Source organism: Canis lupus, chromosome 1 (assembly GCF_048164855.1).
Source record: "Canis lupus baileyi chromosome 1, mCanLup2.hap1, whole genome shotgun sequence".
Lineage (NCBI taxonomy): Eukaryota > Metazoa > Chordata > Mammalia > Carnivora > Canidae > Canis > Canis lupus.
Genome location: NC_132838.1, coordinates 94401105 through 94425970, shown reverse-complemented (window position 1 = coordinate 94425970; position 24866 = coordinate 94401105). Strand labels below are relative to the sequence as shown.

General features: G+C 35.5%; 1 protein-coding gene and 1 pseudogene across 4 annotated transcripts in view; both read right to left on the bottom strand.

The window, feature by feature from the left end:
* Window positions 1-1884: 1884 nt before the first annotated feature.
* On the bottom strand, window positions 1885-6172 carry LOC140641134 (26S proteasome regulatory subunit 10B pseudogene; annotated as a pseudogene).
* An 8293-nt stretch (window positions 6173-14465) lies between these two features.
* Window positions 14466-24866, bottom strand: part of JAK2 (Janus kinase 2) — a 117427-nt gene continuing 107026 nt past the window's right edge. For 3 of the 4 annotated variants that reach the window (XM_072840370.1, XM_072840391.1, XM_072840382.1), the window contains 3 exons: window positions 20193-20310; window positions 18151-18264; window positions 14466-17706 (listed from right to left, as the gene is read on the bottom strand). In XM_072840370.1, coding sequence (XP_072696471.1) covers window positions 17599-17706; window positions 18151-18264; window positions 20193-20310 — 340 coding nt within the window. In that variant the 3' untranslated portion in view covers window positions 14466-17598. Of the gene's footprint in view, window positions 17707-18150; window positions 18265-20192; window positions 20311-20747; window positions 20907-24866 lie in introns of those variants that run through there. The other variant, XR_012037610.1, reaches the window with a different exon arrangement.

Sequence of the window (24866 nt, the reverse complement as noted above, 5' to 3'; positions counted from 1 at the left end):
CCACCCAGGGATCCCCTATGTATTTTTTTTTAAGTACCCAATGAAAGACTTGAACTCATGATCCTGAGATTGAGTCATGTACTCTACTGAGCCAGCCAGGTGTCCCTACTAAGTATTTTCCATTTTCTCTTGTATTTTTTCTTTGACTCAGTTTAAGTTTCCTATGGGTTTTGTTGCTTTTTAAAATTTTATTTACTTATTCATGAGAAACAAACAGAGAGAAGCAGAGACAATAGGCAGGAAGAGAAGCAGACTCCATGCAGGGAGTCCAATGTGGGACTCGATCCTGGGACACCAGGATCACACCCCTGGGCCAAAGGCAGATGCTCAACCAATGCCCACCCAGACGTCCCAAGTTTCCTATGTTTCACAGTATGTACCAAATACCTTCCTTTTATTGATGTTTTGAGTTATGTTGACAGAGAACATTAATTTTAAAAATTTCTTGAGAATTGTTTCATGGCCCAGCATATGCTTCATCTATTTTATGTGTGCTTGACATGTATATTCTGCTGTTGTTTGGTGGAGTGTTCTGTAAATATCAATTAGGTCAAGTTCGCTGGTTGCAGTGTTCTATATATTCACTGATCTTGTGCTCTTCTTATTGTCAATTAGTAGAAGTGTTGAAATTTCTGGAATTGTGTAGTTGTCTATACTTTTATAGTTCATGTATTTCAAAGATTTTATTTTTTTATTTATTCATGAGAGAGAGAGAGAGGGACACAGGCAGAGGGAGAAGCAGGCCCCATGCAGGGAGCCTGACGTGGGACTCGATCCCCGGTCTCCAGGATCACGCCCTGGGCTGCAGGCGGCGCTAAACCGCTGCGCCACCGGGGCTGCCCAGTTCATGTATTTCAAAATGCTGATACTAAGTGCATGACATGTCTTCTTGATAAATTCCTTTTGGTTATTATGTCTCCCTTTATCATTGGTAATATTCCTGATATTAATATAGCCACTCCCAACTTACTGATTAGCATTTCCATTATATATAATCTTTCTACCCTTTTACTTTTAGCCAATCTTTATATTTAAAGTTGGTTCCTAAAATAAATAAATAAATAAATAAAGTTGGTTCCTTGTGAACAGCATGTAGTTGGTTCTTGCCTTTTCATTGCATTTGACAATATAGGTCTTTTGGAATGTTTAGATCATTAGTGAATGTAATTACCAATATGATTTGGGTTTAAACCTATGCTCCTGCTAATTTTTATTTGTCCCATTTGATCTGTTTTTTCTCCTTGCAAACTGTTGGGTTGACTTTTTTTTTTTATTATTGTATTTATTTGAGAGAGAGTGAGAGAGAAGGAGTGCAAGCACACAAGCAGGGGGAGCTTCAGGCAGAGGGACAGGGAGAAGCAGGCTCCCTACAGAGCATGGTTCATGACCTGAGCCAAAGTCAGATGCTTAGCCAACTGAGCCACCCAGGTGCCCCTGGGCTGACCTTTTTTTTTTTTTTTTTAATTTTTTAATTTTTATTTATTTATGATAGTCACAGAGGGAGAGAGAGAGGCAGAGGGAGAAGCAGGCTCCATGCACCGGGAGCCCGACGTGGGATTCGATCCCGGGTCTCCAGGATCGCGCCCTGGGCCAAAGGCAGGCGCCAAACCGCTGCGCCACCCAGGGATCCCTGGGCTGACCTTTTTAAAATAATTCCATTTTATTGCTTCTATTAGTTTGCTATTAGCTATCTCTCTTAATTTTTAATTTTGATATTTAGTGGTTACTCTAGGGTTTATAATATGCATCTTTATCACCGTTTACCCTCAAATAATATCACTTCACAAGCAGTTTAAGACCTTGTAGGTAGTATGATTTGCCCCTCCTGTCTTTTCTGCTGTTTGTGCTGTTATTTCTACATCTATTACAAGTCACACAATATACTTTTATTATTTTAAATTTTTTATTCATACATTTTTAATAAGATTATTGCTATTGAATATTTTTTTTACATTAAACCAATATGTCATGTAGCCATCAAAAATCTGTAGTTCACTTTACACTCTAGCTTCTTAGAATTCAAGTTTGTAGTCCAATTTAGACTCTAGATACTTAAAATCAGCTACTCCTCATTGCTTTCATGAAGTCTTTCTATACTACAAATTCATGATCAGCAGGAATTGTAAATATGCCTGCTTCTGTGCATTTTTCAGGTCTGCTCCATTAGAGCCATCTGAAGGCTTTTTAATGCTTCTAATCTATTTTATCATACTTTATAATGATACCTGCATAGATTTTCAAGATATCTAACTTGCTTATAAAGAAGTTAATGTATGTCTTTTCTATTTATCTGGAGACAGCAAAGCAGGTAGCCACGATTATTTTAACTGTGAAAAGTATCATTTCCATCCATTTGAGTAACTCCATAAAGTTATCTGAATCTATTAGCTTAAGTACTTCCAGGAAACCAGTATCCATAAAAATGTGCATGACTAATGATTCCTCGTGTAAACATTTCTCTAATCAAATGAGCATTTTCACCAATGTACTTGTCTACAATATAACTGGAGACTACTTTTTAAGAAATTGCATTCCAGTTGGCTAACCATAGCTCTTGCTATTAGCGTTTTTCTTAACTGTTGGCCCATATAACAGCGTTTTTAGAGATACCCCTATACTGAAATAATTCTAGGTTTTTAAGATGTAGTTCTATTACCTCTGAATTCTCTGATCTGTTCTGATAACCCCTCTACTTCAGAAAAAGAAATATCTTCTAAGTCCTTATAAGACATACTGTAAACCAGTGGATCTTGGCAAACATAAAGATAATCATAGCCTAAGCAACTCTTGTTGCTGACTTCCACTTACTTTTTTCAAGCTGACAATGACGACCAACACTGAACAATGAATTTTTCTTCAGTTAACTTCTTAAGTACTTCACCCACAATTTGCCCAGATGTGGGTGATTGTAGGTCCTTTGGATCATCTTCAGACTTTTCATACTGATTGGTAAGTTCTTTCCCTTAAACAACTGTTTAAGACAGTTGTTGATCTTCTTGTGCTCCACCATCTTTTCTTGTGATAGCTTTGAAGCTCATTATCTCAATTGGTCTGCCATGATGAGATGCCATCACTCAGAGGGGATGCCAAGAATGGCCATGGCCATTGGGGTGGGAAAAGTGGAATGGAGGAGGACAGTAGCACTGAAAAATGGGGGATGGATTGCTCCTCATTCCAATTATCTTTCAAGGAAATAAAAAAAAAAGAAAAGGGGTGCCTGGGCGGCTCAGTTGGTTAAGTGTCCAACTCATGATTGCAGCTTGGGTCATGATGTCATGGGTTGTAAGATCAAGCCCTGCATCAGACTCCACACTCACCAGGGAGTCTGCTTGAGATTTTCTCCCCTCTGTACTTCCAAATACAGCTTTAAAAAAAATAGTGATCGGGCAGTCTGGGTGGCTAAGCAGTTTAGCACCTGCCTTCGGACCAGGGCGTGATTCTGGAGACCCGGGATCAAGTACCATGTCGGGCTTCCTGCATGGAGCCTGCTTCTCCCTCTGCTTGTGTCTCTGCCTCTCTCTCTCTCTCTCTGTCTCTCATGAATAAATAAAATCTAAAAAAAATAAATAAAAATAAAAAATAGTGATCAAACCAGACATGAGTATACCATCAAACTACCAGTTTTGGTTGGTAATTTCACTTCAAATTCCATAGAATACAGAGTTAATCAAAGGAAAATACTCTGTTTCTACTACCATATCTACAAACCTATCTATTTACCATATTTTACCATCTTCCCTCTAGCTACAAATGGATGTATATTAAAGACTCTTTCTCTCTTGTGCTCTTGATCCCATTCAGAATTTCACTCCCTTTATAATTTGCACCCCATTAGTCTTTCTCTTCCTTTGTGCTCACTCCATCAGCATATAAACTTGATGTAATATCTCCTGTATAAAAACAAAGGATCTTCTTTTCTTACCCACTATCAATTTATTTTCCTGTTCCCCTGCATGGCAAAACTTCTTAAACAGTAATCTACACTTAAGTCTTTACTTCCTTAACAACCCCTTCAACCCAATCCAGTGTGGAAGCTATCCACCACCTATAATGAATTTCCATCAGTTCACTGTGTCCAATTACAATGGTCAGTGAACAAAGCTCCTATTACTTGGTGCTTCAGTAAATAACATTCAAAATGACTGACCACGAGGCACCTGGGTAGCTCAGTCAGTTAATCAACCAACTCTTGATTTCAGGCAAGTCATGATCTCAGGGCCAAGAAATTGAGCCTCCTGCTTAAGATTCTCTTTCTGGTTCTCCCCACTCTTTCTTAAAAAAAAAAAAAAAAAAGATTCACGATTTTTTCCCCACTTAAAACACGTTTCTCTTGCTTTCATGAAACTCCACTCTGAGTATTTTCCTCTTTCACTGACCACTCTTTCTTTGCTGATTCATCCTCTAACCTCTAAATGTTAGGTAGTCTCAGATCCTGATTCTGTAATTGCTTCCTTAAGTCACCTTAACTATATCTATTATTTTAAATGATTGCCTACATATGTGACATCTCTACTTGGAAATATAATAGGCGGGCAGCCCCGGTGGCGCAGCAGTTTGGCGCCACCTGCAGCCCAGGGCATGATCCTGGAGACCCTGGATCGAGTCCCACATCAGGCTCTCTGTATGATGCCTGCTTCTCCCTCTGCCTGTGTCTCTATCTCTCTCTCTCATGAATGAATAAAAAAATCTTTTAAAAAAAAAAGACACTTTCCTTTAAAAAAAAGAAATATAATAGGCATCTCAACATGTCCCATATGGAATTCTGTCGAAATTCCCTCCTCCTCCACATAATAGCTCATCCATCAAACCAAAGCCAAGGAAACATCCCTGATTTTTCCTGTCACCCCTCCCATCCATCAGTTGGATCTGTTTCTACCCCTTTCCACTTCTACCCATACCTCTAATCCAAGCTACAAAATACTTTCAGGGAATGAATGATGAATAAGCCAGTTTGGCTGGATTGGAAAGTTACTGTTGAGGAATAAGAAATAAATCTAGGCAAGGCAGTTTGGAACACATGTTGAAGGTCTTGGAATGACAGAAGCCTGGCTTATAAGGGGAGGCAGAGATCAATCCCTCCTGGACATAATTCTCCTGAAAAGTGGTACTTCTTCAATAAAGTATGCTGATATAACAATTATTGAAATTATGGTAAAACTGTTGTTCAACATGTTGGAAGTCCTAGTCTCAGCCATCACACAACAAAAATAAATAAAAAGCATCCAAATCGGCAAAGAAGAAGTCAAAATTGCACTCCTCACAGATGACGCAATACTCTGCGTAGAAAACCTGAAAGACTACACCAAAAAACTGCAGAACTGATACAGGAATTCAGGTTGCAGGATATAAAATCAACACACAGAAGTCAGGTGCATGTCTATATGCTAATGATTAGTCAGAATAAAGAGAAATCAGGGAACTGATCCCACGTACAAGGGCACCAAAACCATTAGATACCTAGGGATATACCTAACCAAAAAGGTGAAAGATCTATACTCTGAAAACTATAGAACATTTATGAATTAAATTGAGGAAAACACAAAGAAATGGGAAACATTCCATACTCATGATTTGGAAGAACAAACATTGCTAAAATGTCTATGCTACCTAAAGTAATCTATACATTCAACGCAATTCCTATCAAAATACCATCCGCACTTTCACAGAGCTGGAACAAGCAATCCTAAAATTTATACGGAACCAAAAAGACCCCAAATAGCCTAAGGGATGTTGAAAAAAGCAAAGCAGGAGGCATCACAATTCTGGACTTCAAGTTGTATTACAAAGCTGTAATCATCAAGACAATATGGTACTGGCATAAAAACAGACACATTGACCAGTGAGACAGAATAGAGAACCCAGAAATGGACTCAAAACTGTATGGTCAACTAATCTTTGAGAAAGCAAGTCAGAATATCCAATGGAAAAAAGACAGTCTCTTCAATAAATGATGTTGGGAAAATTGCACAGCCACATGCAGAAGAATGAAACTGGGCCATTTTTTAAATCCATACACAAAAATAAACTCAAAATGGATGAAAGACCTAAATGTGAGACAGGAATCCAAACCCCTAGAGGAGAACAAGGCAGCAACCTCTTTGATCTCAGCTGCAGCAACTTCCTGCTGGACACATCTCCAAAAGCAAGAGAAACAAAAGCAAGAATGAACTGTTAGGACTTAATCAAGATAAAAAGCTTCAGGGATCCCTGGGTGGCGCAGCAGTTTGGCGCCTGCCTTTGGCCCAGGGCGCGATCCTGGAGACCCGGGATCGAATCCCACATCGGGCTCCCGGTGCATGGAGCCTGCTTCTCCCTCTGCCTGTGTCTCTGCCTCTTTCTCTCTCCCTCTGTGACTATCATAAATAAATAAATTTAAAAAAAAAACCCACCCCTCTCTAAAAAAAAAAAAAAAAGATAAAAAGCTTCAGCATAGCAAAGAAAACAGTCAACAAAACTAAAAGGCAACCTACGGAATGGGAGAAGAAGATATTTGCAAATGTCTTATCAGATAAAGGCCTAGCATCCAAAATCTATAAAGAATGTATCAAACTCAACACCCAAAACCAAAAAGTCTAGTCAAGAAATGAGAAGACATGAACATTTCTCCAAAGAAAACATACTAATGGCCAACGACACATTTGCTTAACAAAAAAAATGCTTAATATCACTTGGCATGAGGGAAATCACAATGAGATACCTCACACTGGTCAGAATGGTTAAAATGAACAACTCGGGATTCAACAGATGTTGGTGAGGGTGCAGAGAAAGGGAACCTTCTTACATCATTGGTGGGAATGTAAAACTGGTGCAGCCACTCTGGAAAACAGTATGGAGGTTCCTCAAAAAGTTAAAAATAGAGCTACTATGACCCAGCAACTGCACTTCTAGGTATTTATCTATGTAGGTATACTAGTATACCTAGGTATACTTCTAGGTATTTATGTATGTAAAGGATACAAACATAAGATTCAAAGGGGCACCTGCACCCCAACGTTCATAGCAGCAATGTCTACAATAGCCCAAATATGGAAAGAGCCCAGATGACCATTGACAAATGAATGGATAAAGAAGATGTGGTATATACATGATGGAGTATTACTCAGCCATCAAAAAGAATGAAATCTTGCCATTTGCAAGGATGTGGATGGAACTACAGGGTATTATGCTAAGCAACATATGTTAGAGAAAGACAAATACCATATGATTTCACTTATATTTGGAATTTAAGAAACAAAACAAAGGAACATGGGGATGGGAGGGAAAAATGAAAACACAGAGGGAAGATTCTTAACTCTAGGAAACAAACTGAGGGTTGCTGGAGGGGAAGTGGGTGGGGGAATGGGGTAACTGTGTAATGGGCATTGAGGGCACCTGATGTCATGAGCACTGGGCGTTATATGCAACTGATGAATTACTAAATTCTACTGAAACTGTATTTTAACTGAATTTAAATTTTTTTAAAAAAAGATTATGGTAAAAAGATGCTAGCAAAATTAGTGTGAAAATAATACAAGTGGAAAATGTGAACAAAGGATAGTGTCTTTAAAAGGATGAGGGGGAGTACTTTCTTCCTCTCCAACCAACAGGGCAAGCTCTACATCAGATTCCCTTTTGATGTTAAAATATGGCTCTCACCTCTGCACCTGGCGACAGTGGGGTGTTAGACTCCATGCTGTAGGAAATGGGGGAGAGGTGTAAAGCTTGGGCAAAAAGTGACATGGCTAAAACTTTGCTATGGAAAAATGACCTGACAGTGAGATGCAAGACAGAGAAGGTCGGAAGACTAAATAGGTTATTCTGATAGTCTAGACTAGATATCAAGTTATAAGCAAGTACAAAAGAAGAGACTGGTGAAGGAGACAGTGAGAAGGAATGATGGAAAGAGTGCAAGAGATAAGAACCATAAAGGTTTTTACCCAGGGGTTCTGAGCTCTGATGACTTAAGAGAATTGTGATAGCATTATTATGACCAAGTACATTAGGAAGGGAGGCTGTCTTGTGGAGAAAATATGGTAAGCTCTGCCTGAGATTTTTGAACTGCTAGCTGTGAATGGTTCTTATATATGGCTTTACTTGGTGTAATCCTCTGGATTATTCACCATGATACAAAACAGTTTTGCAATCTTGGTTCTAGGTTAACACTTCCCAGGTTATTGATTTGATTCAAATATATTAAATAAATTTTCTCTATATATAACTGATGCAGCTTCATTTTTTACCTACCACTTATTTTCCTATACTGCAAATTCATCAGAAGTAACATCTTTTTAGAGATGTGCTATTTATGGTTCTGGAGTTTTCCCTTAGATATATCTGGAAGTTGTCTTTTTAATACTAAGGATGTATCTTGGTACCTTCTCAACTAAATATCCCTTGAGGATACATCTGAACATCTTTGCTCACCAACGATGGTTATCTAGCATAGTGCCTTGTTCAGTGTAGGCCCTCAAAAAAAGATTTGTTAAAAGATAAAATAAGTAAAGTTTATGGTTTATTTACAACCTTGGCTTACTTCTTTAAAAATAAGGTAACTTAGCCATTGAATATAAAAAGCATCAATCCGGGGATCCCTGGGTGGGTCGGCGGTTTAACACCTGCCTTCGGCCCGGGCATGATCCTGGGGTTCCAGGATCGAGTCCCATGTCGGGCTCCCTGCATGGTGCCTGCTTCTTCCTCTGCCTGTGTCTCTGCCCCTCTGTCAAGAATAAATAAATATATATATATATATATAAATTTTTTTTAAACATCAGAGTCAAAAGACCTGGGTTCTAGTCTGGCTTTGCTCCTGACCAGCAAGTTAAGGTAACTTCTTTGTATTTAGCTTCCCTAGCTACAAAATGGTTTCATCTAAATCACTGATTCTTTTCTCACATTCCAGTAATCTCCTTTCTGTAGCAAATATTATGATGACTTTGGAAAACATGCTTCAGGTCTTCAAGCAACCAAAGATATGTCTAGACTTTTGGCAGAGTACTCTCACAGGCAAAGGTCATCCAGTCCAACCTTGTTAAAAAGTCATGGACTTTCAGCTTTCTCTCCTCATCTAGAAGGCAGTCCCTTACACTGTCCTTCGACAAAGACTTATTTTCTATATTTTATCAAACTGTTGTCCACTTATTTTGTTTGGAGCATAGGATGTGTAGCAATACAACTAAAAATATATTCAAATAGTTCCTACTGGGAACTGAAATGATTTTATCATCTTGCCAGGTGGGCAATATCACCATGGATCACTGCAGAAAGCTTATCTAGTTTATTACTGCTTTATATGTGTGCTGCCAAAGCTGTGAAAGGCAACATCATGAAACGGTTATGAACTCTGGCACTGGCATCAGACTGCCTATGTTCAAATAGCAGCATCTCTTTCTTCTACATGTGGGACTTTGAAATTATTGTATATTGCTAAACTTCAGTTTCCACACACTTAAAATGAGAAAAATAATAGCACCTACCAATTGTATAAAGTGAGTGAGATAATCCACAAAGAGGGTATTACCTGTTCCCAGATTTTAATCCCTATCAAAACCCCAAGATGTGCAAAAATCTATTTTTTTGCAGGAAAAAAAAATTTTAAATTCATATGGAATCTCAAAGGACACCAAAAAGCCAAAACAATTTTGAAAAAGAACAAAGCTGGAGTTCTCACACTTCCTGATTTCAAAACTTACTACAAAAATCAATCAATACAGTATGGTCCTGGCATAAACATATAGACTATTGGAATAAAACATAAATGAACTCTCACATATATGGTCAAATGATTTTCAACAAAGGGGTCCCAAGATCATTCATCGGGGAAAGGATGCTCTTCCACAAATGTTACTAGGAAAACTGGAAATCTATATGCAAAAAAAAAAAAAAAAATCAGGTTGGACCCTTACCTTACACCATATGGAAAAAAACTAACTCAAAATGGATTGAAGACATAAATGTAAGGGCCGAATCTACAAAACACTTGGAAGAAAACATAGGGAAAAAGCTTCATGACACTGGATTTGGCAATGATTTCTTGGATAGGACACCAAAAGAGATAAATTGGAATACATCAAAACTGACAACTTTTGTGCTTCACAGGACACAAATCAACAGGATAAATAAGATGGGAACCACAGAATGGGAAAAAATACTTGCAAATTATATATCTGATGAGGGGTTAATACCCAGAATACAAAAACTCCTACAACTTAATAACACAAAACTCAAATCTTTTTTTTTAAACTCAATCTTAAAATGGGCAAAGGATTTAAATAGACATCTCCCCAGAGATAGACAAATAACCAATGAAGTGTACATGAAAAGATGCTCAACACCATTCACCATTAGTGAAATGCAAACCAAAAGCACACTGCTAGGGGATCCCTAGGTGGCTCAGTGGTTTGGCGCCTGCCTTTGGCCCAGGGCACGATCCTGGAGACCCCGGATCGAATCCCACGTCGGGCTCCCGGTATGGAGTCTGCCTGTCTCTCTGCCTCTATCATAAATAAATAAATCTTTAAAAAAAAAAAGAAAAGAAAAGAAAAGCACACTGCTAGACCACTTCACACCCAAAAGGACGGCCACCAAACCAAACCCTGTAGAATTTTTCAGTCAAAAATGAGTACTTTTGGGATCCCTGGGTGGCCCAGCAGTTTGGCACCTGCATTCGGTCCTGAGTCCCAGGATTGAGTCCTATCTCTCTCATGAATAAATGAATATTTTTAAAAAAATAAGAGTACTTTGTCTTCTGGGTAAATTTCATAGATATGATCTTTACTTGGCATTCTTTCCTTTTTCTCTGTGGAAATTTTATTTTTTTTTACTTTAATATACAGTTATATGACATAGATTTAATATCAAAAAGTACTTTATTATCCCTTTGTCTGACCAAGAAGCAAATTTTTAATATGTTGATTATCAAAATACCCTGTTTTTTGAGGTTTATTAAATCTTACTTATTATGAAATGTAAAATACGACAACAAAATGGTGCTCAGGGATTTATCTCTACTGAGGAAGACATCTGTTAAGGAAAAATCTTTAAATTCTAGAGAGGTTAAAATTAGAAGACCTTTTAGAAAGATTACATGTCCCCTAATTCTTAGTTCAGATACACTATTTGGAATATTTACTTAAAGATCTAATAGTCTCAGCGGTTCTGACACTGACATCCCATCCCTTTCCTGAGGCCATTTCTGAGGTAGTGCTGGTTTAGCCCATATTCATGGGAGTACCCTCTGGAGCAACGTTTCTCAACTGTCTGTATTATCTCCCATTTCCCCTCCCCAACCAGAAGCTTTTTAGACATTTTTCCCTCATCTTCTCCACCATGAAATTTTAATTTTTTTAAAATTTTTTAAAATTTATTTATGATAGTCAGAGAGAGAGAGAGAGAGAGAGAGAGAGAGAGGCAGAGACACAGGCAGAGGGAGAAGCAGGCTCCATGCACCGGGAGCCCGACGTGGGATTCGATCCCGGGTCTCCAGGATCGTGCCCTGGGCCAAAGGCAGGCGCCAAACCGCTGCGCCACCCAGGGATCCCTCCACCATGAAATTTTAAAAGTACTGCATATCTGTTTATGTACTGTATTTCTGTGCTTTATACTTTAAAAAGTAAGATTTTTTTCATTCCCTAATACCACTATTAACCCTCTTAGGGGTGACAGCTCTTGAAAAAGCCTGTTCTAAGAGAAGTATCATAAGAAACTCTCTCATACTAAGCCCAGGCCAAAGATACCTTCTTATGGGTCCAGTCCTTTATATGTGATATTATTTGGGGCCATGCCAAACTAGGTTCCTTGAAAACACCGTGATTAGGAATAATATTCTCAGAGCTGCAGCCTAATTAAATGTTTTTATCTCTTGGTTTTGTTTGAAGTTTATTTAACAGGGAATTCTAAGTTGATATACCATCAGGATTCACCCTCACATAAGGTTATCCAGGCTTCCTTTGCCTCTATCCATTAGTTTATCCACTCTTCTTTATTCTCAATACATGAGTGGGATTTAGGATTTTACCAAGATCCTTAAGAGGTGATGGCTTCACTATTAACTATTAACATGAACTACCTCATACAACTTCAAAGTTGTAGGTAGCTTGCAGTGTCAGTACTGATAAGTGAACACATATGCAGGAATATCTGAAGTGATACACAATGAAGATACATTTTTTTTTTTTTTTTTCAAGAGAGGAGAAAGAATTCTTAAGTATGTGACTGTTAAGTGGTCAAGTTGGAGCAACTCTTAAGAAAATGACTTGGGTAATTACTGCATTCGGTCCTGGAGTCCCAGGATCGAGTCCCATGTCAGGCTCCTTGCATGGAGCCTGCTTCTCCCTCTGCCTGTGTCCCTGCCTCTCTCTCTCATGAATAAATGAATAAAATTTTAAAAATATATATAAAATAGTACTTTGTCTTCTGGGTAAATTTCATAGATATGATGAAAAATGCCAAAGTATTTTTGGCTTTGAGTTGATACTCTAATCTTCCATATTTATTATGGTAAACTTAAAAGAAATTCAACATGTTAGAAAAAATTCCCTAAAACTGAATTTAATCTCAGATCTGACAGAAATTTAGAAATTCCTTTTTTTTCCCCCTAGAACCATACTCACTGTTCCTTAGATGTCAGTTTTACAAACTATTTATGGGAAAAAGACTGTCCACTCTAACAGTCTCAAGTTTTTGAAAATTCTTCCTCTAATAGTTTTGGAAATAAATGGGGCCTCATAAGGAATTACAATGGTATACTCAAGAGTTCTAGAATTCAACATTTTTTTTCAAGTCCTTCAATAAAGGAAGATTCAGTTTGTTTTCATTGTCAACAATACCTTTACATCATCAAAAGAATTCCTATTCAACAAGCTGCAATGCAGTGTTATAAAACTACTAACAGAAAGGAAAAGGAAAACCAGGAGATTCAAACTACCCTCAAAATTACTGAGGGAAACACGGATTTAAAACATTTTTAAAATTTAATTTGAGAGAGAACAAGGGAGCAGGAGTAGAGGGGAGGGACAGAGAGGAGGCAGAGGGAGAGGGAGAAGTAGGCTCCCCACTGAGCAGGGAGCCTGATGTGAGGCTCTATCCCAGGATCCTGGGATCATGACCAAAGGCACTTAACCAACTGAGCCACCTGGGTGTCCCTTAAAACATTTTTTAAAAAGAGAGATAGAAACCTTATGTTAGGATTTCTAGGAAATAGTGACTATTATTTTGTTTTTAAAATGCCTTCTCCATAGTAGTAAGTGCAAACATTTAACACAAACCACTTCTGATATGTCATTTAGCTTTGAGCTTTGGGCCACCAGCAGCTAGCAGATCAAAGGCTGAGACACCTTGGTTATGCAGATTAACAGCGTTAGAGAATCCAGTTATTTGTTGCTAAGAATTAAAGTCTTTGATTCTGCAAACACTTTTCTTTTTACTTTTCCTGCAACCAAAAATAAGAGGGTTCTAAAATGTTACCAAGGACATAAAATAACTTTGTTTGAATATACTTAAAATTTGGAATGGCTCATGGCTACAGCAACCTTAAAACTATCATTATGCAGAGGAAGAAAGCATTATGTATATTTCAAGGAGTCAAAAAAGAAAATTTCAAGTAGATATTTTCATGATTGAGTGTCTTGAGTGTTAGGTTTCTTTCTCATTGTTTCCATTTTCTTTACTATGATTTCCTTAATCTCTAATATTTCCTGACTCACAATCTTGTACTACATGCTACCAGACAATTCATACTGAGATCCATACATATTGTAAGCATTTAAAAGAACCTAAACTAAAAAATAAAAGATAAAAGAACCTAAACTTTTCATTAAAAATACTATCCATTTAATTATCTTTGTGTGTGTGTGTAAAAAGCATCTAAATATTTTCATCTATGTAAACAACTGTACTTGAAAGGATAATTGATCAAAAAAATCTATTGCATACTTTCATTTATACTTCTTGCACTTGTTCATGCAGCCTTCTCAGCTGCCTGCTGTCTCCGTAATACCTGCTATGCCATTTTTATCTTACCACCTTGCTCTATTGATTATTTAAAAGCTAAGCTTCTGCCTCTCCATACTGCTCAAAGCTGACCTGCTTGACCTCAATATATAACATCTATAGGCATGCTTCCCAGGCAAGTATTAAAATTAAAACCATTTACAAAATCTAAGAATATGGATACTGGAACAGAGACTCAAAGTTCTTCTAATGCTCTCAGATTATAAACCTGCTAGACTTACTTGCAAAAATAAGATATTAAGCAATTTGCTATACAAAGAAAGGACTTATGATGGAATAATGATCATTAGCAACTTTTACTACCATATTAATAAAGACTGGTGTTTCAGTTGCAGATAAGGCATTTCCTTATAAATCTGTTAGACTGAAAAAGAACAGTATTTTCAGGGCCTGCACTAACAAGTAATCCCATATGGCATAGTACAATAGAAATTAACTTAATTTAAAAAAAATACTGTAATAAAGTAAAACAAAATTGGTAAGATTACAAAACCAAATATTTTAATATTTAGGATTTAATGTGCATTTTACTAAAAATTTGACTCATGAAAAGTTAAAGACTGTATGATATGCATTTTACAAGAATTTGATTAATAGAGTTTTAAAAGTCTCTTCATCATTCTGAGATCTAAGTGTTACTGTCAGCATCATGAAACACTTAGTGCTAATTATCTTGAAATTACATAGAACCAACCCAAATCTGAGTAAACGTCAAGTATTTTCTCAGATCCATACTTTGATATTTTTTCTTAAATAAAATGAAGCTTATCACATATAACCTAGTCTTTTGTTTGGATAATCCTGCTGACTTATACTTACTGTTATTATTTATTTTAATACAGCAAACTGAAAGACCTGTAATAAGTTATACTAAAAAATTAGAAAAAACTTTCATTAGAAATAATTTAAATACCAGGATGGAGTAGATACAGCAATGTTCCTAACGAGCACAGAGTAGCTGTTACTCTTAGGAAGCACTTCTTTAAAAAATCAAAAGTTTACTATTACAAATGGTTTTCTCTGCATCTCCCTCAATCAGTGTGTATAACCTCTACTTCCTTGGTTAGGTGACAATACAAAAGAAAATAACTTCTGAATATTTATTATACCAATATTTCAATTTTGTGGACACATGCTGAAGGCACAATAAAGAAAATAACACAGTCTCAATAAACTGACCACATAATGCCACTCCCACAGAGAATGGCTCCCCAGATATAGAACTGTAGATATTTTCTTATGTCTACTCCACGATAAAAGTAAATAAAATTTAAATATCAGAAGTTATATTTGTGATAAAAACTTCACTTGAATTTAAAGCAGAATCTTAAGTTGAAAGAAAGCACTCTTACACAACAAATTACAGTGCTACTGGCAGCATATATATAGGTAACATAAAAAAGTGACTATTTCCCAAAGTAAGTTGCCATGGATATAGGGAATTATTTAAAGACTGTATAACTTAATAGACTGAAATATTTACAGAATTAACAGAATTCTAAGAAAATCTTTACCCTCATTTCTAAAGAATACTAATTTGAAGAAACACCTGGCATTAAGTGGTACAATAATTACTTACCTAGTTCTTGTGCAGAACCAACTAAACAGCTGCAGGTTAACTTCTTTTTACGTACAGTCAGAATAAAAATTTAAAGCACTGCATATCTTCAATGAATTCTCTTGCACACTTAAGAATTTTACAATAAGGTGGCCACCACCCCACTCAAAAAACTTCAGAATGTTTATGTGGGATTATCTTCCCTAAACTAAAAACTGAAGCCTTAAGTAAAGGCTTAAGGAAAAAAATTTAAGCAATTGGTTAATACCTTTGTTTTTAAAAACAATGTAATAAACCTTGAAAAATCTGCTTTTAAGTACTTAAGTTTTTGAAATCAAGCATATTGTATTGATATGCTACTTTGATTTGAAAAGTAGCAGCACGGAAGATCTCTTAATTGCATTACGTATACAGATCTTTGAGGAATCTATAAATTAAATAAAAATTATATTCAACTTTCATCAAAATATCAGAAATCTTTTAAAATCTAATATACTACTATACTACTGTTTTAGAGGTTTTCTGCATTCGGTAACTACTAAAATGCTTTAAAAGTAATGTGTAAAAAGCATTTCTTCCCTTTCTTTCCTTCCACGAAAAAAATTTCAAAATTTATCTGTGAGGCATTTTTTCTTATATAATTTGCATTTAAAAGCCGGCTCCAAAAAAATAGATAATCAAAAGTCTTAAGTTTAAAAAGATAGCATATACCACTGAAAATAAAGAACCTATTTTCTTTTTAACTGAAATACTAAGTGCTTTAAACTTTGTATAAATAACACACACCCCGTATTTTAGGTATGGCTTCCATGTTGGAATAGCACTAAAACAAAGGACAGTAACAACAAACATGTTTTATACTTAATTGAAAATATGTAACTCTCATTCATCTTAAAGATATACATTATGAATTTTCTACTGGCATTCTTGGATAAAATTAACAAGCATACTTTTTCACCAATTTATTCTCATTTCTCCCTTGTATATGAGAATCTCTAACAAAAGGAATTCTCTTCTATGACTGCAAGAGATTTCTGAAACTCCTAAAATATATATTCTTTAGAAAAAATATTCGTAACCTATTATCTACCTTATACATTTAAAAAACAATCTGTTTTATGGCTTACGCTTAAATTTAATGCATGACCAAAGGTCCCAGGGATTGAAGAATCCTATTATAGCAGCCAGCAGCTAAATGGATGACAATATTGGTAGCATTCATAATCTCAAAATTTTAAAAGAAAACTTTCACTATAGTCTTAGAAAATTTTGGAGATAGTTCTATTCTAAAAACATACTCCTCACAAACAGATACAAGGGAGACAAATAAGAAAATAGATTGTGTTATATCTTTGTAAACTTGTTTCATTTCAAAATGTATTCTTTAGGGTCAGGGGAATTTCCTATACAAATGAAACTAAACATTTGTTCCCTTTACTTTGAAAAATATTTACAGTACATAGAACTACAAGCTAAAGTGTACATCTGCTTATATTGCTGGCCAGTGATACAAATGAAGGAGAACACAAAGGTGCTTATTCAATTATCTGAGCATCGTAATTTGTATAGTGACATTATTTTAGATCAACTATGGAAAAATTAGGAACATTATTAATGAATACCAGCCCTTGTATAAAACATCACACAAGATGCCACAGTATTATACATTCACTATGGTAAAAACTATACATACATATTCTGTGCATCCTCAACATTGTAAAATTTACATTACAATTTTTTCATCTCCTAAAATTCTGAGTTGAAAAAAGTCTATTTTTTTCTTTTGCCAAAGAAAAGTGATGTTAACTGATTAGGTTTGTGAAAATTTTTACAAAATTCTTTGTTAAGGACTTTTCATCAATTTATCTTTTACTGATGTCCTCATGAAGAAAAACTCACTAAACTTTCAAAGTTTTGGACAGATACTTCCACATCTTTGCTAGCTAGCGTCATGATACACGGAACAATGGTGTATGTAATAATAGTCCACAGTCATGTGAAATATGAAACTGTTTTGTAAGTCTATTTTGGTCTCAGAGTGAAGTTCGTGTCCTTCATCCAGCCATGTTGTCCCTTATCTGATCCACTCGAAGAGCTAGGTCTCTGAAAGAGGGCCGCTGATTCACATTATTATTCCAGCATTCTGTCATGATCAAATAAATCTATAAAAGAGAAAACTAAAATTACAATGAACACAAAGTGCCATATTTTTTTTTTTTTTTAAAGATTTTGTTTATTCATGAGAGACACACACAGAGAGGCAGAGACACAGGCAGAGGGAGAAGCAGGTTCCATGCAGGGAGCCCGACCTGGGACTCGATCTTGTGTCTCCAAGATCACACCCTGGGCTGAAGGCAGCGCTAAACTGCTGAGCCACCCAGGCTGCCCAAAGTGCCATCTTTTAATTGGTGGAAGACATGAATTGAGAACTCCCACTTAATTTTCCTCTGTAGGCAAATGTCCTGGCTAAGCCTACACCCACTGTCATATGATTACGCTATTTATTTACGCTTAGCAAAGTAAATGTCATAAAGTGATCATCTTTATGTAAAAAGGAAAATAAAAACACCTAGTGAATGTGGATAAAGAATGGATTTTTTTGTTACCTCATCTGGGCATCCATCTGGTCTTGGTAATCTTCCATTATTCTTTAGGAGTTCTATCAAATGAAACACAATCATCTGTCCTTGCTTGTCGTTGCCAATCATACGCATAAATTCCTGTAATACAAACCCACTTTTCAATGAGGTCTCTTTTTTTTAGGTATATTTAATTTGAACCAGCTTTCCCAACTTCTAGTAAATGTGAAAAATTCTGTATATGTAGGTTTTCTTACATGTTTGAGAACTTTTAAAAAACTATTCTGAGGATTAAAACTTTTTTTTTTTTTAAGATTTTATTTAGTTATTCATGAGAGACACAGACACAGGCAAAGGGAGAGGCAGGCTCCATTCCATGCAGGGAGCCTGACATGGGACTCAATCCCAGGTCTCCAGGACCACACCCTGGACTGAAGGTGGCGCTAAACTGCTGAGCCACCCACCGGAGCTGCCTTATTAAAACCTTTTCAATCTAATTTCAGAAAAGACCACTGAATGTGGAACCTCTATCATGCCACTTCTGTAACTATGATATACTTGGCACAAATTCCCTGGGAAGGGTCCAAAATGAGTGAACGCAGACATATTTGGTTTTTTTTTATTGTTGTTTTAACGCATTACATTTCAGCTGAAATAAAATGTTGACTATAAAAGAGGACATAATAAAAAGAAAATGCAGAATGCATATTTAAGCATAAATGAAATGGAGGGAAGATGTTCGTATGTTAAAAGTTCCTACAATTTAAGTCTTAACTATAAGCTAAAGAAATATTTATGATAAACACATCACTTATTTATAGTTATTATAGAGAGCTCTTATAAGCAGGTAAGAAAAATTATGAATATAAAAATGGGCAAAGCACATAATGCATATACTCACTTCCAATGTCCAATAAATATGTACTCAGTCACACTAATAGAAATACAAATTAAAATCAAATAAATATAACTTCTATCAATTGGACAAAACCACATAAACATATAATGGCCAATACTGGCAAATGATCAAATGTATACTCTTATGCACTCCATTGAGAGTACAATCTGGTACAACTCTTCTTGAAAGAATTTTAAAATAATCAAAAACCCTGAAAAGAGTTCATAATCTTTTACCTATAATTACACTTCTATTCTAAGGTGACAAGAGATACAAACATTTATATAAAAGGATGTTCACTATGTTCATTGAAGTATTACTTAAAATTAAGACTGAAAAAGAGAAAAAAAATTTCCAGAAATTTTATCCTTATGATAAAATGATACCCAGAAGTTAGAAATCAAATTTAAGTAAATATTTACTAATATAGGTAAATATCCATGCTATAGTACTTCATGAAAAAGTAGGATAGCAAACTGTACAGTATGACCTTTATTTTATAAAAGAAATATATTTGATAAAATTTCAGTTTCATATATAAAATTTTTAAAAGCCTGGAAGAAAACATACAATATTAAAAAGGTTATCTTAAGAAGATGAATTAGAGATGGTTTATTTTCTTTTTCATGGTTTCCTTTTTTAAAAAATTATAGAATAGGGAAAATTATTTTTAAGTGTTTAACTCAATAATTTCTAGAGTGAATAAATTTATTAGCTTTACTAAAAATCATTTAAAGAGACTATACAGGGGCAGCCCGCGTGGCTCAGCGGTTTAGCACAGCCTTCAGACCAGGGCCTGATCCTGGAGACCCAGGATCGAGTCCCACCCACGTCAGGCTCCCTGCATGGAGCCTGCTTCTACCTCTGCCTGTGTCTTTGCCTCTCTTACTCTCTCTCTGTCTCTCATGAATAAATAAATAAAATATTTAATTTTTTTTAAAAAGAGAGACTATACACTCCCCTCCCCTCCCTTTCCTTTATTTACTTATTTATTTCCTCTCCAACCCACTCCCTCTCAAAAATGCAAGTCAATGAATGAGTTTAGGGCTACTTTGTTGGATGTTGTCTTATAAATAAGCAATAAGAAGCTCTAAAATGAGTCCTAAACTTATTATTCTTCAGAAAAAGGTTTTCTCATGTTAAGAAAAAAGTAAATAAAAAGCCTACTAACCGCTGGTGGACTTTTACTCTTCTCAATATATGTGAAAAGTTCATATAGAACCACTCCAAAGCTCCAGACATCTGAAGCCACAGAAAACTTGCTCTCTGTCAATGATTCTGGAGCATACCTGTAATATACAAAAAGCATTTATAAGACAGTTATTTGAATTCTAATAGTTGTGGTGACAGATGGTAGCTACACTTGTGGTGAACATATAGACTGTTTGAATCACGATGCTGTACACTTGAAACTAATGTGACATGTATCAACTATACTTTATTAAAAAAAAAGTTACTTGATATGCCAACTCTTTTTACCACAAAATCATTGGATTAAAAACATAGGGTGTACAGAAAAGAGTTAACAGAAGCAGGCCTGAGGCTGCCACCCTCACAAACCTTGCTTGCAATGTGGACAACTGACTGTTGCCTGGGAACTTAGATTTCAGAAGGGTTGCCTAAAATGCTAGAGTGGCTCACTGGGCCAAAACTGTTTCTGCAAACAATATGGTTCATAATCAACACCCCTGCTTTCTTTCTGGGAGTCTGAAATTTTGGTACATGCCAGGCAGAAAACGTGCTGTCAGGATTCACTGCTGGGAGAATTAAATGTTGTCCCATGAGACTTTTCTGGGAGAGGATCCTTGGAAGCTTGTGCTTGGTTTCCTCCAGGTTTTGCTCCAAATGGCTTTTCCCTTCACTGATTTTGCTTTATATCCTTTCTCTGAAATGAACCATAGCCATGAGTAGACTGCAGAGACCTAGGAGTCCTCCCAGTCAATCATCAGACCTGAGGGTAGTCTTGAGAATCTTTGGCACACAAAAATAACCAAATCCAAAAAAAATTATTTTTGGATTTATAAGTGACACCAGAGTTAACTGCAAAGTACCTTCCAGGAACTGAAATTTAAAGGAAAAAAAAAAAAAGATGCTCTTTGCAAATTAAAGCTTTAAATGAATCGAGATAAGTCTCCCAGAGGGGAAAAAAAATATGGCTTTTAAACTGGAACAAGACTTGAAGCTATAAACAAAAAAAGAACGAACCTGTTAATCAGAAGGAGGGTTATGACAGGAAACACAGAAAATAGAAAGTCATAGGGGGAAACGATGTCATTGTCTCCTCAAGTATCCACACTATCCAAGGGAGGATTCTGGCTAATGGACTGTGAATGTTATGGTTCTATCGCTAAGTTTATCCCTATTTACAGAGGATGGTGACAAAGATCTGTTTTAGACTAATGAGATTAAACATGTGAATTATATTAATTTAATCTCTCCTTCAAAATCCAATTTAAGTTTCCTCACTTCCATAGATCATTCTCTGCTACTCAAGGTCTTAATGACCTCATGATACTGAACTTCTCATTTATTACTGTTCATACTATACAGTTAACCATACTATTTTTACATTTAGTTTTAAATAGTTTTTCATATAATTATTTTTAAACATATGTTAGTTTTATCTCACAAATGGAATATAACCTTCTTCTATTCCCCCAACGCTTGCAAAACAGTCTCTTCCTCCAGTTTTCAATGAAAGCACGGTCTACAATTTCCCCCCTTCATCTTCAAGGCTGGTTTTCTCTCTCCCACATAAAGATAAATACAAATCAAAAAAGAAAAAATAATTCTGTTGAAAATGAGAGAAAAGACTCTTCCCCCTCTCAGAGCATTTACTTTAGAAAACTCATCACTGCTAATTTTCTCTTTGAAATGTACATAAATTTTTTTAAAAAGCTTTTGCTTATAAGCATCTTGCCAGCTTTGTGATCCAAGAATGTCTTTCTCAAGAATCATCTATCCAGGGCAGTCTCGGTGGCCCAGTGGTCTCACACCGCCTTCAGCCCGGGGCGTGATCCTGGAGACCCGGGATCGAGTCCCACATCAGGCTCCCTGCATGGAGCCTGCTTCTCCCTCTGCCTGTGTCTCTGCCTCTCTCTTTCTCTCTGTGTCTGTCATGAATAAATAAATAAAATCTTAAAAAAAAAGAATCATCTATCCAGAAAGGTATGATGGCTAAATTTCATGGATAAGAATTGTATGCATTCCCTTTCATACTTCAGATTTGGAGTTCATTATTCAATTTATTAGTTAAAAACTTTTTTTTTTTTTAAAGTAGGCTCCACACTGGAGCCCAACACAGGGCTTGAACTCATGACCCTGAGATCAAGACCCGATTTGAGCTCAAGAGTCAAACACTTAATCAGCTGAACCACCCAGGTGCCCCCAGTGAAAACCTATTTTATCAACTCATATTCTTAATTATTTATACAAAATTTAGTCAGCCTCATTTCATTATATAAAACATTTAATAGTTATTAATATGAAAATAAAGCCATATGCCAGCTGCCTATCTGATTAGTTTTTAGCAGTACATAAATACACAGGAAAACTTTGATCATGATAAAAAATCTTATTTCTGATTTTTGTACTAACTCCTAATGATTCTCCAAAGTCAAAAATCAGAGTTTGATATATACCTCTCCCCAACACATTTACCGAAGGAATACTAGACCTTTTACCATATACCTTATTTCATGTGTTACAATCTTAGCTACATTTTATTCTGTATTATTTACTGTAAACTAAGTAATGAGAAATGATTTTCATAACAATATAAAATTAATTATACTAAGTATGTATCATCTGGAACTTATCTTGACTGTCCTTGCAATTTCCAGAAACAGAGGGCCCAAAGCTTACATAATTTAGGAGCTTTCTTTATAACAAAAAATACAATATTAGGTATGAAACTAAATATTTAAAATGAGAAATGAAGGAATCCTAAAAGAAAGGTGGTCTGGTGAATATGCTTTGTTAGCTTTGTTACAAACATGCCTCTCTCTGTACATGTGCTCTGCAAAGTGTTTTTTAATTTTGATTTTACAACTTCACAATTTTAATACTTACTTCAACTGAAAAATGAAGTCAGACTTTGGAAAAACTTTTGGTATACTTCCCAGAAATTGAGAAAAGGAATGACTCTAGAGACTTCTCTTTTGAAAATCTAGTGGTTTTTCAATAAAAATGAAAAAAGAATGGATCTAATGAAACTGCCAGCTAACAGATAAATTTTAATGGTACATCACTATATTTTTCTTGTTGCTTATCTCATAAAGACTCACAAAAATGAGTACTCTTATAACAAAACTCCTTCCATTCCTATCTACTTATTATACAAACAAGTTTTCTCCCTCCTAATGGAATGCCTTTCTTCTTCTCTAACCTGGTAAACTATTAATCAATAGTTGAAATGTCATTTCTTAGTTGTGCGTTTCTGTAATTTAAACCCTCAACAGATTTGTATTCTTATGTTTTCCTACCATCTTCTTCATTACACTTATACATTTCATTGCAATGATTTGATCATGCATTTGATTTTTCCTAAACTATGAGCTCCTAAAGGGAAGGGATAATGAGTAGTGGACCTGTTAGCTGAATATGCTTGCCACATCAAGCTCTTCTTTAGTTTGGTCTTCCTAATAACTAGGCGCAGTTGCTTCCCCCTTCCTCCTCCCATATTGACCTTATCTTCATACCCCAGTTCTTTGAATGGTGCTTCAAAGAGTAGGTAGGTACTTAATAAGTTTTTATTTAAGTGTATTCATTAAGTATGCCCAAATCACTGGAAATTCACAGAGCTAAGCTTTATGGATTTCTAGTTAATTCCATTTAACTTCTTTAGTTTCTCATTCTGGGAAAAAAAAAAAAGAATGAAATTCATGCATCACTGGGGAACATAACCAAAGTAGATAGTTAAATTAAGTTTCAAGGAGTCTTATTTTCTAGTTTCACCTATCCTAAAAACAATCAGATGACAGTAATGCTACTGATTATCACCAGGATGTTCCTTCAAAGTGTTTTTGTTATGAAAAATTTCAAACACATAGAAATTAAGAGAACAATAAGCAACCATGTACAACATGTCACCTAGTTAAATCTTTGCCTGCCTTGTTTTATGGACTATTCCCCATCTCCACCCCACTGGATTTATAGGAAGCGAATTCTGGACATGACAGTATTTCAATGATAATTATTTCAGTATGCACCTCTATAAAAGATAAGGACTTTTCTGTAAAACATTCACAATATCATTATATATTACTCTTCTGTGTAAATAATCCATTTGTTCAAATCATGTTCTAAATCAACGAAATCGGACTTCATTTTTCAGTTGAAGTAAGTATATTAAAATTGTGAAATTGTAAAATCAAAATTAAATCATTGGTGCTTTCTTACCTAATTTAGACTAACAATTTGTAATAGCTGGGATCAGTTGTAAACCTCACAGATATATTAAAATAAAGATAACTATCATATATGGATGATCAATGAACTTAAGAGTAGCTGAATAATTTCTAATAATTCTGATGAATCTAAAATATTTAAAAATTGACAGTTATAAGTAAGACATACTTAAATAAAATTCATCCCTTAACACTAACATCTGATTTAAACAACATAATCTTAATAGTATTATTTCAGCAGATGAATAAACCAGAATTAAAGTCTATTTGGAGTGTATCCCAAGTTGAAATGTTTAAATAGAATTTCAGCAATTCATTTCTATAAAACAAAATGTACCATAAATGAATAAAAAAGAAGACCTTGCATCAAAGCACAAACCAATAAAAACAATGTATCCCACATAAAAAAACTAGGTTTGTATGTTCCTTGCAACTCA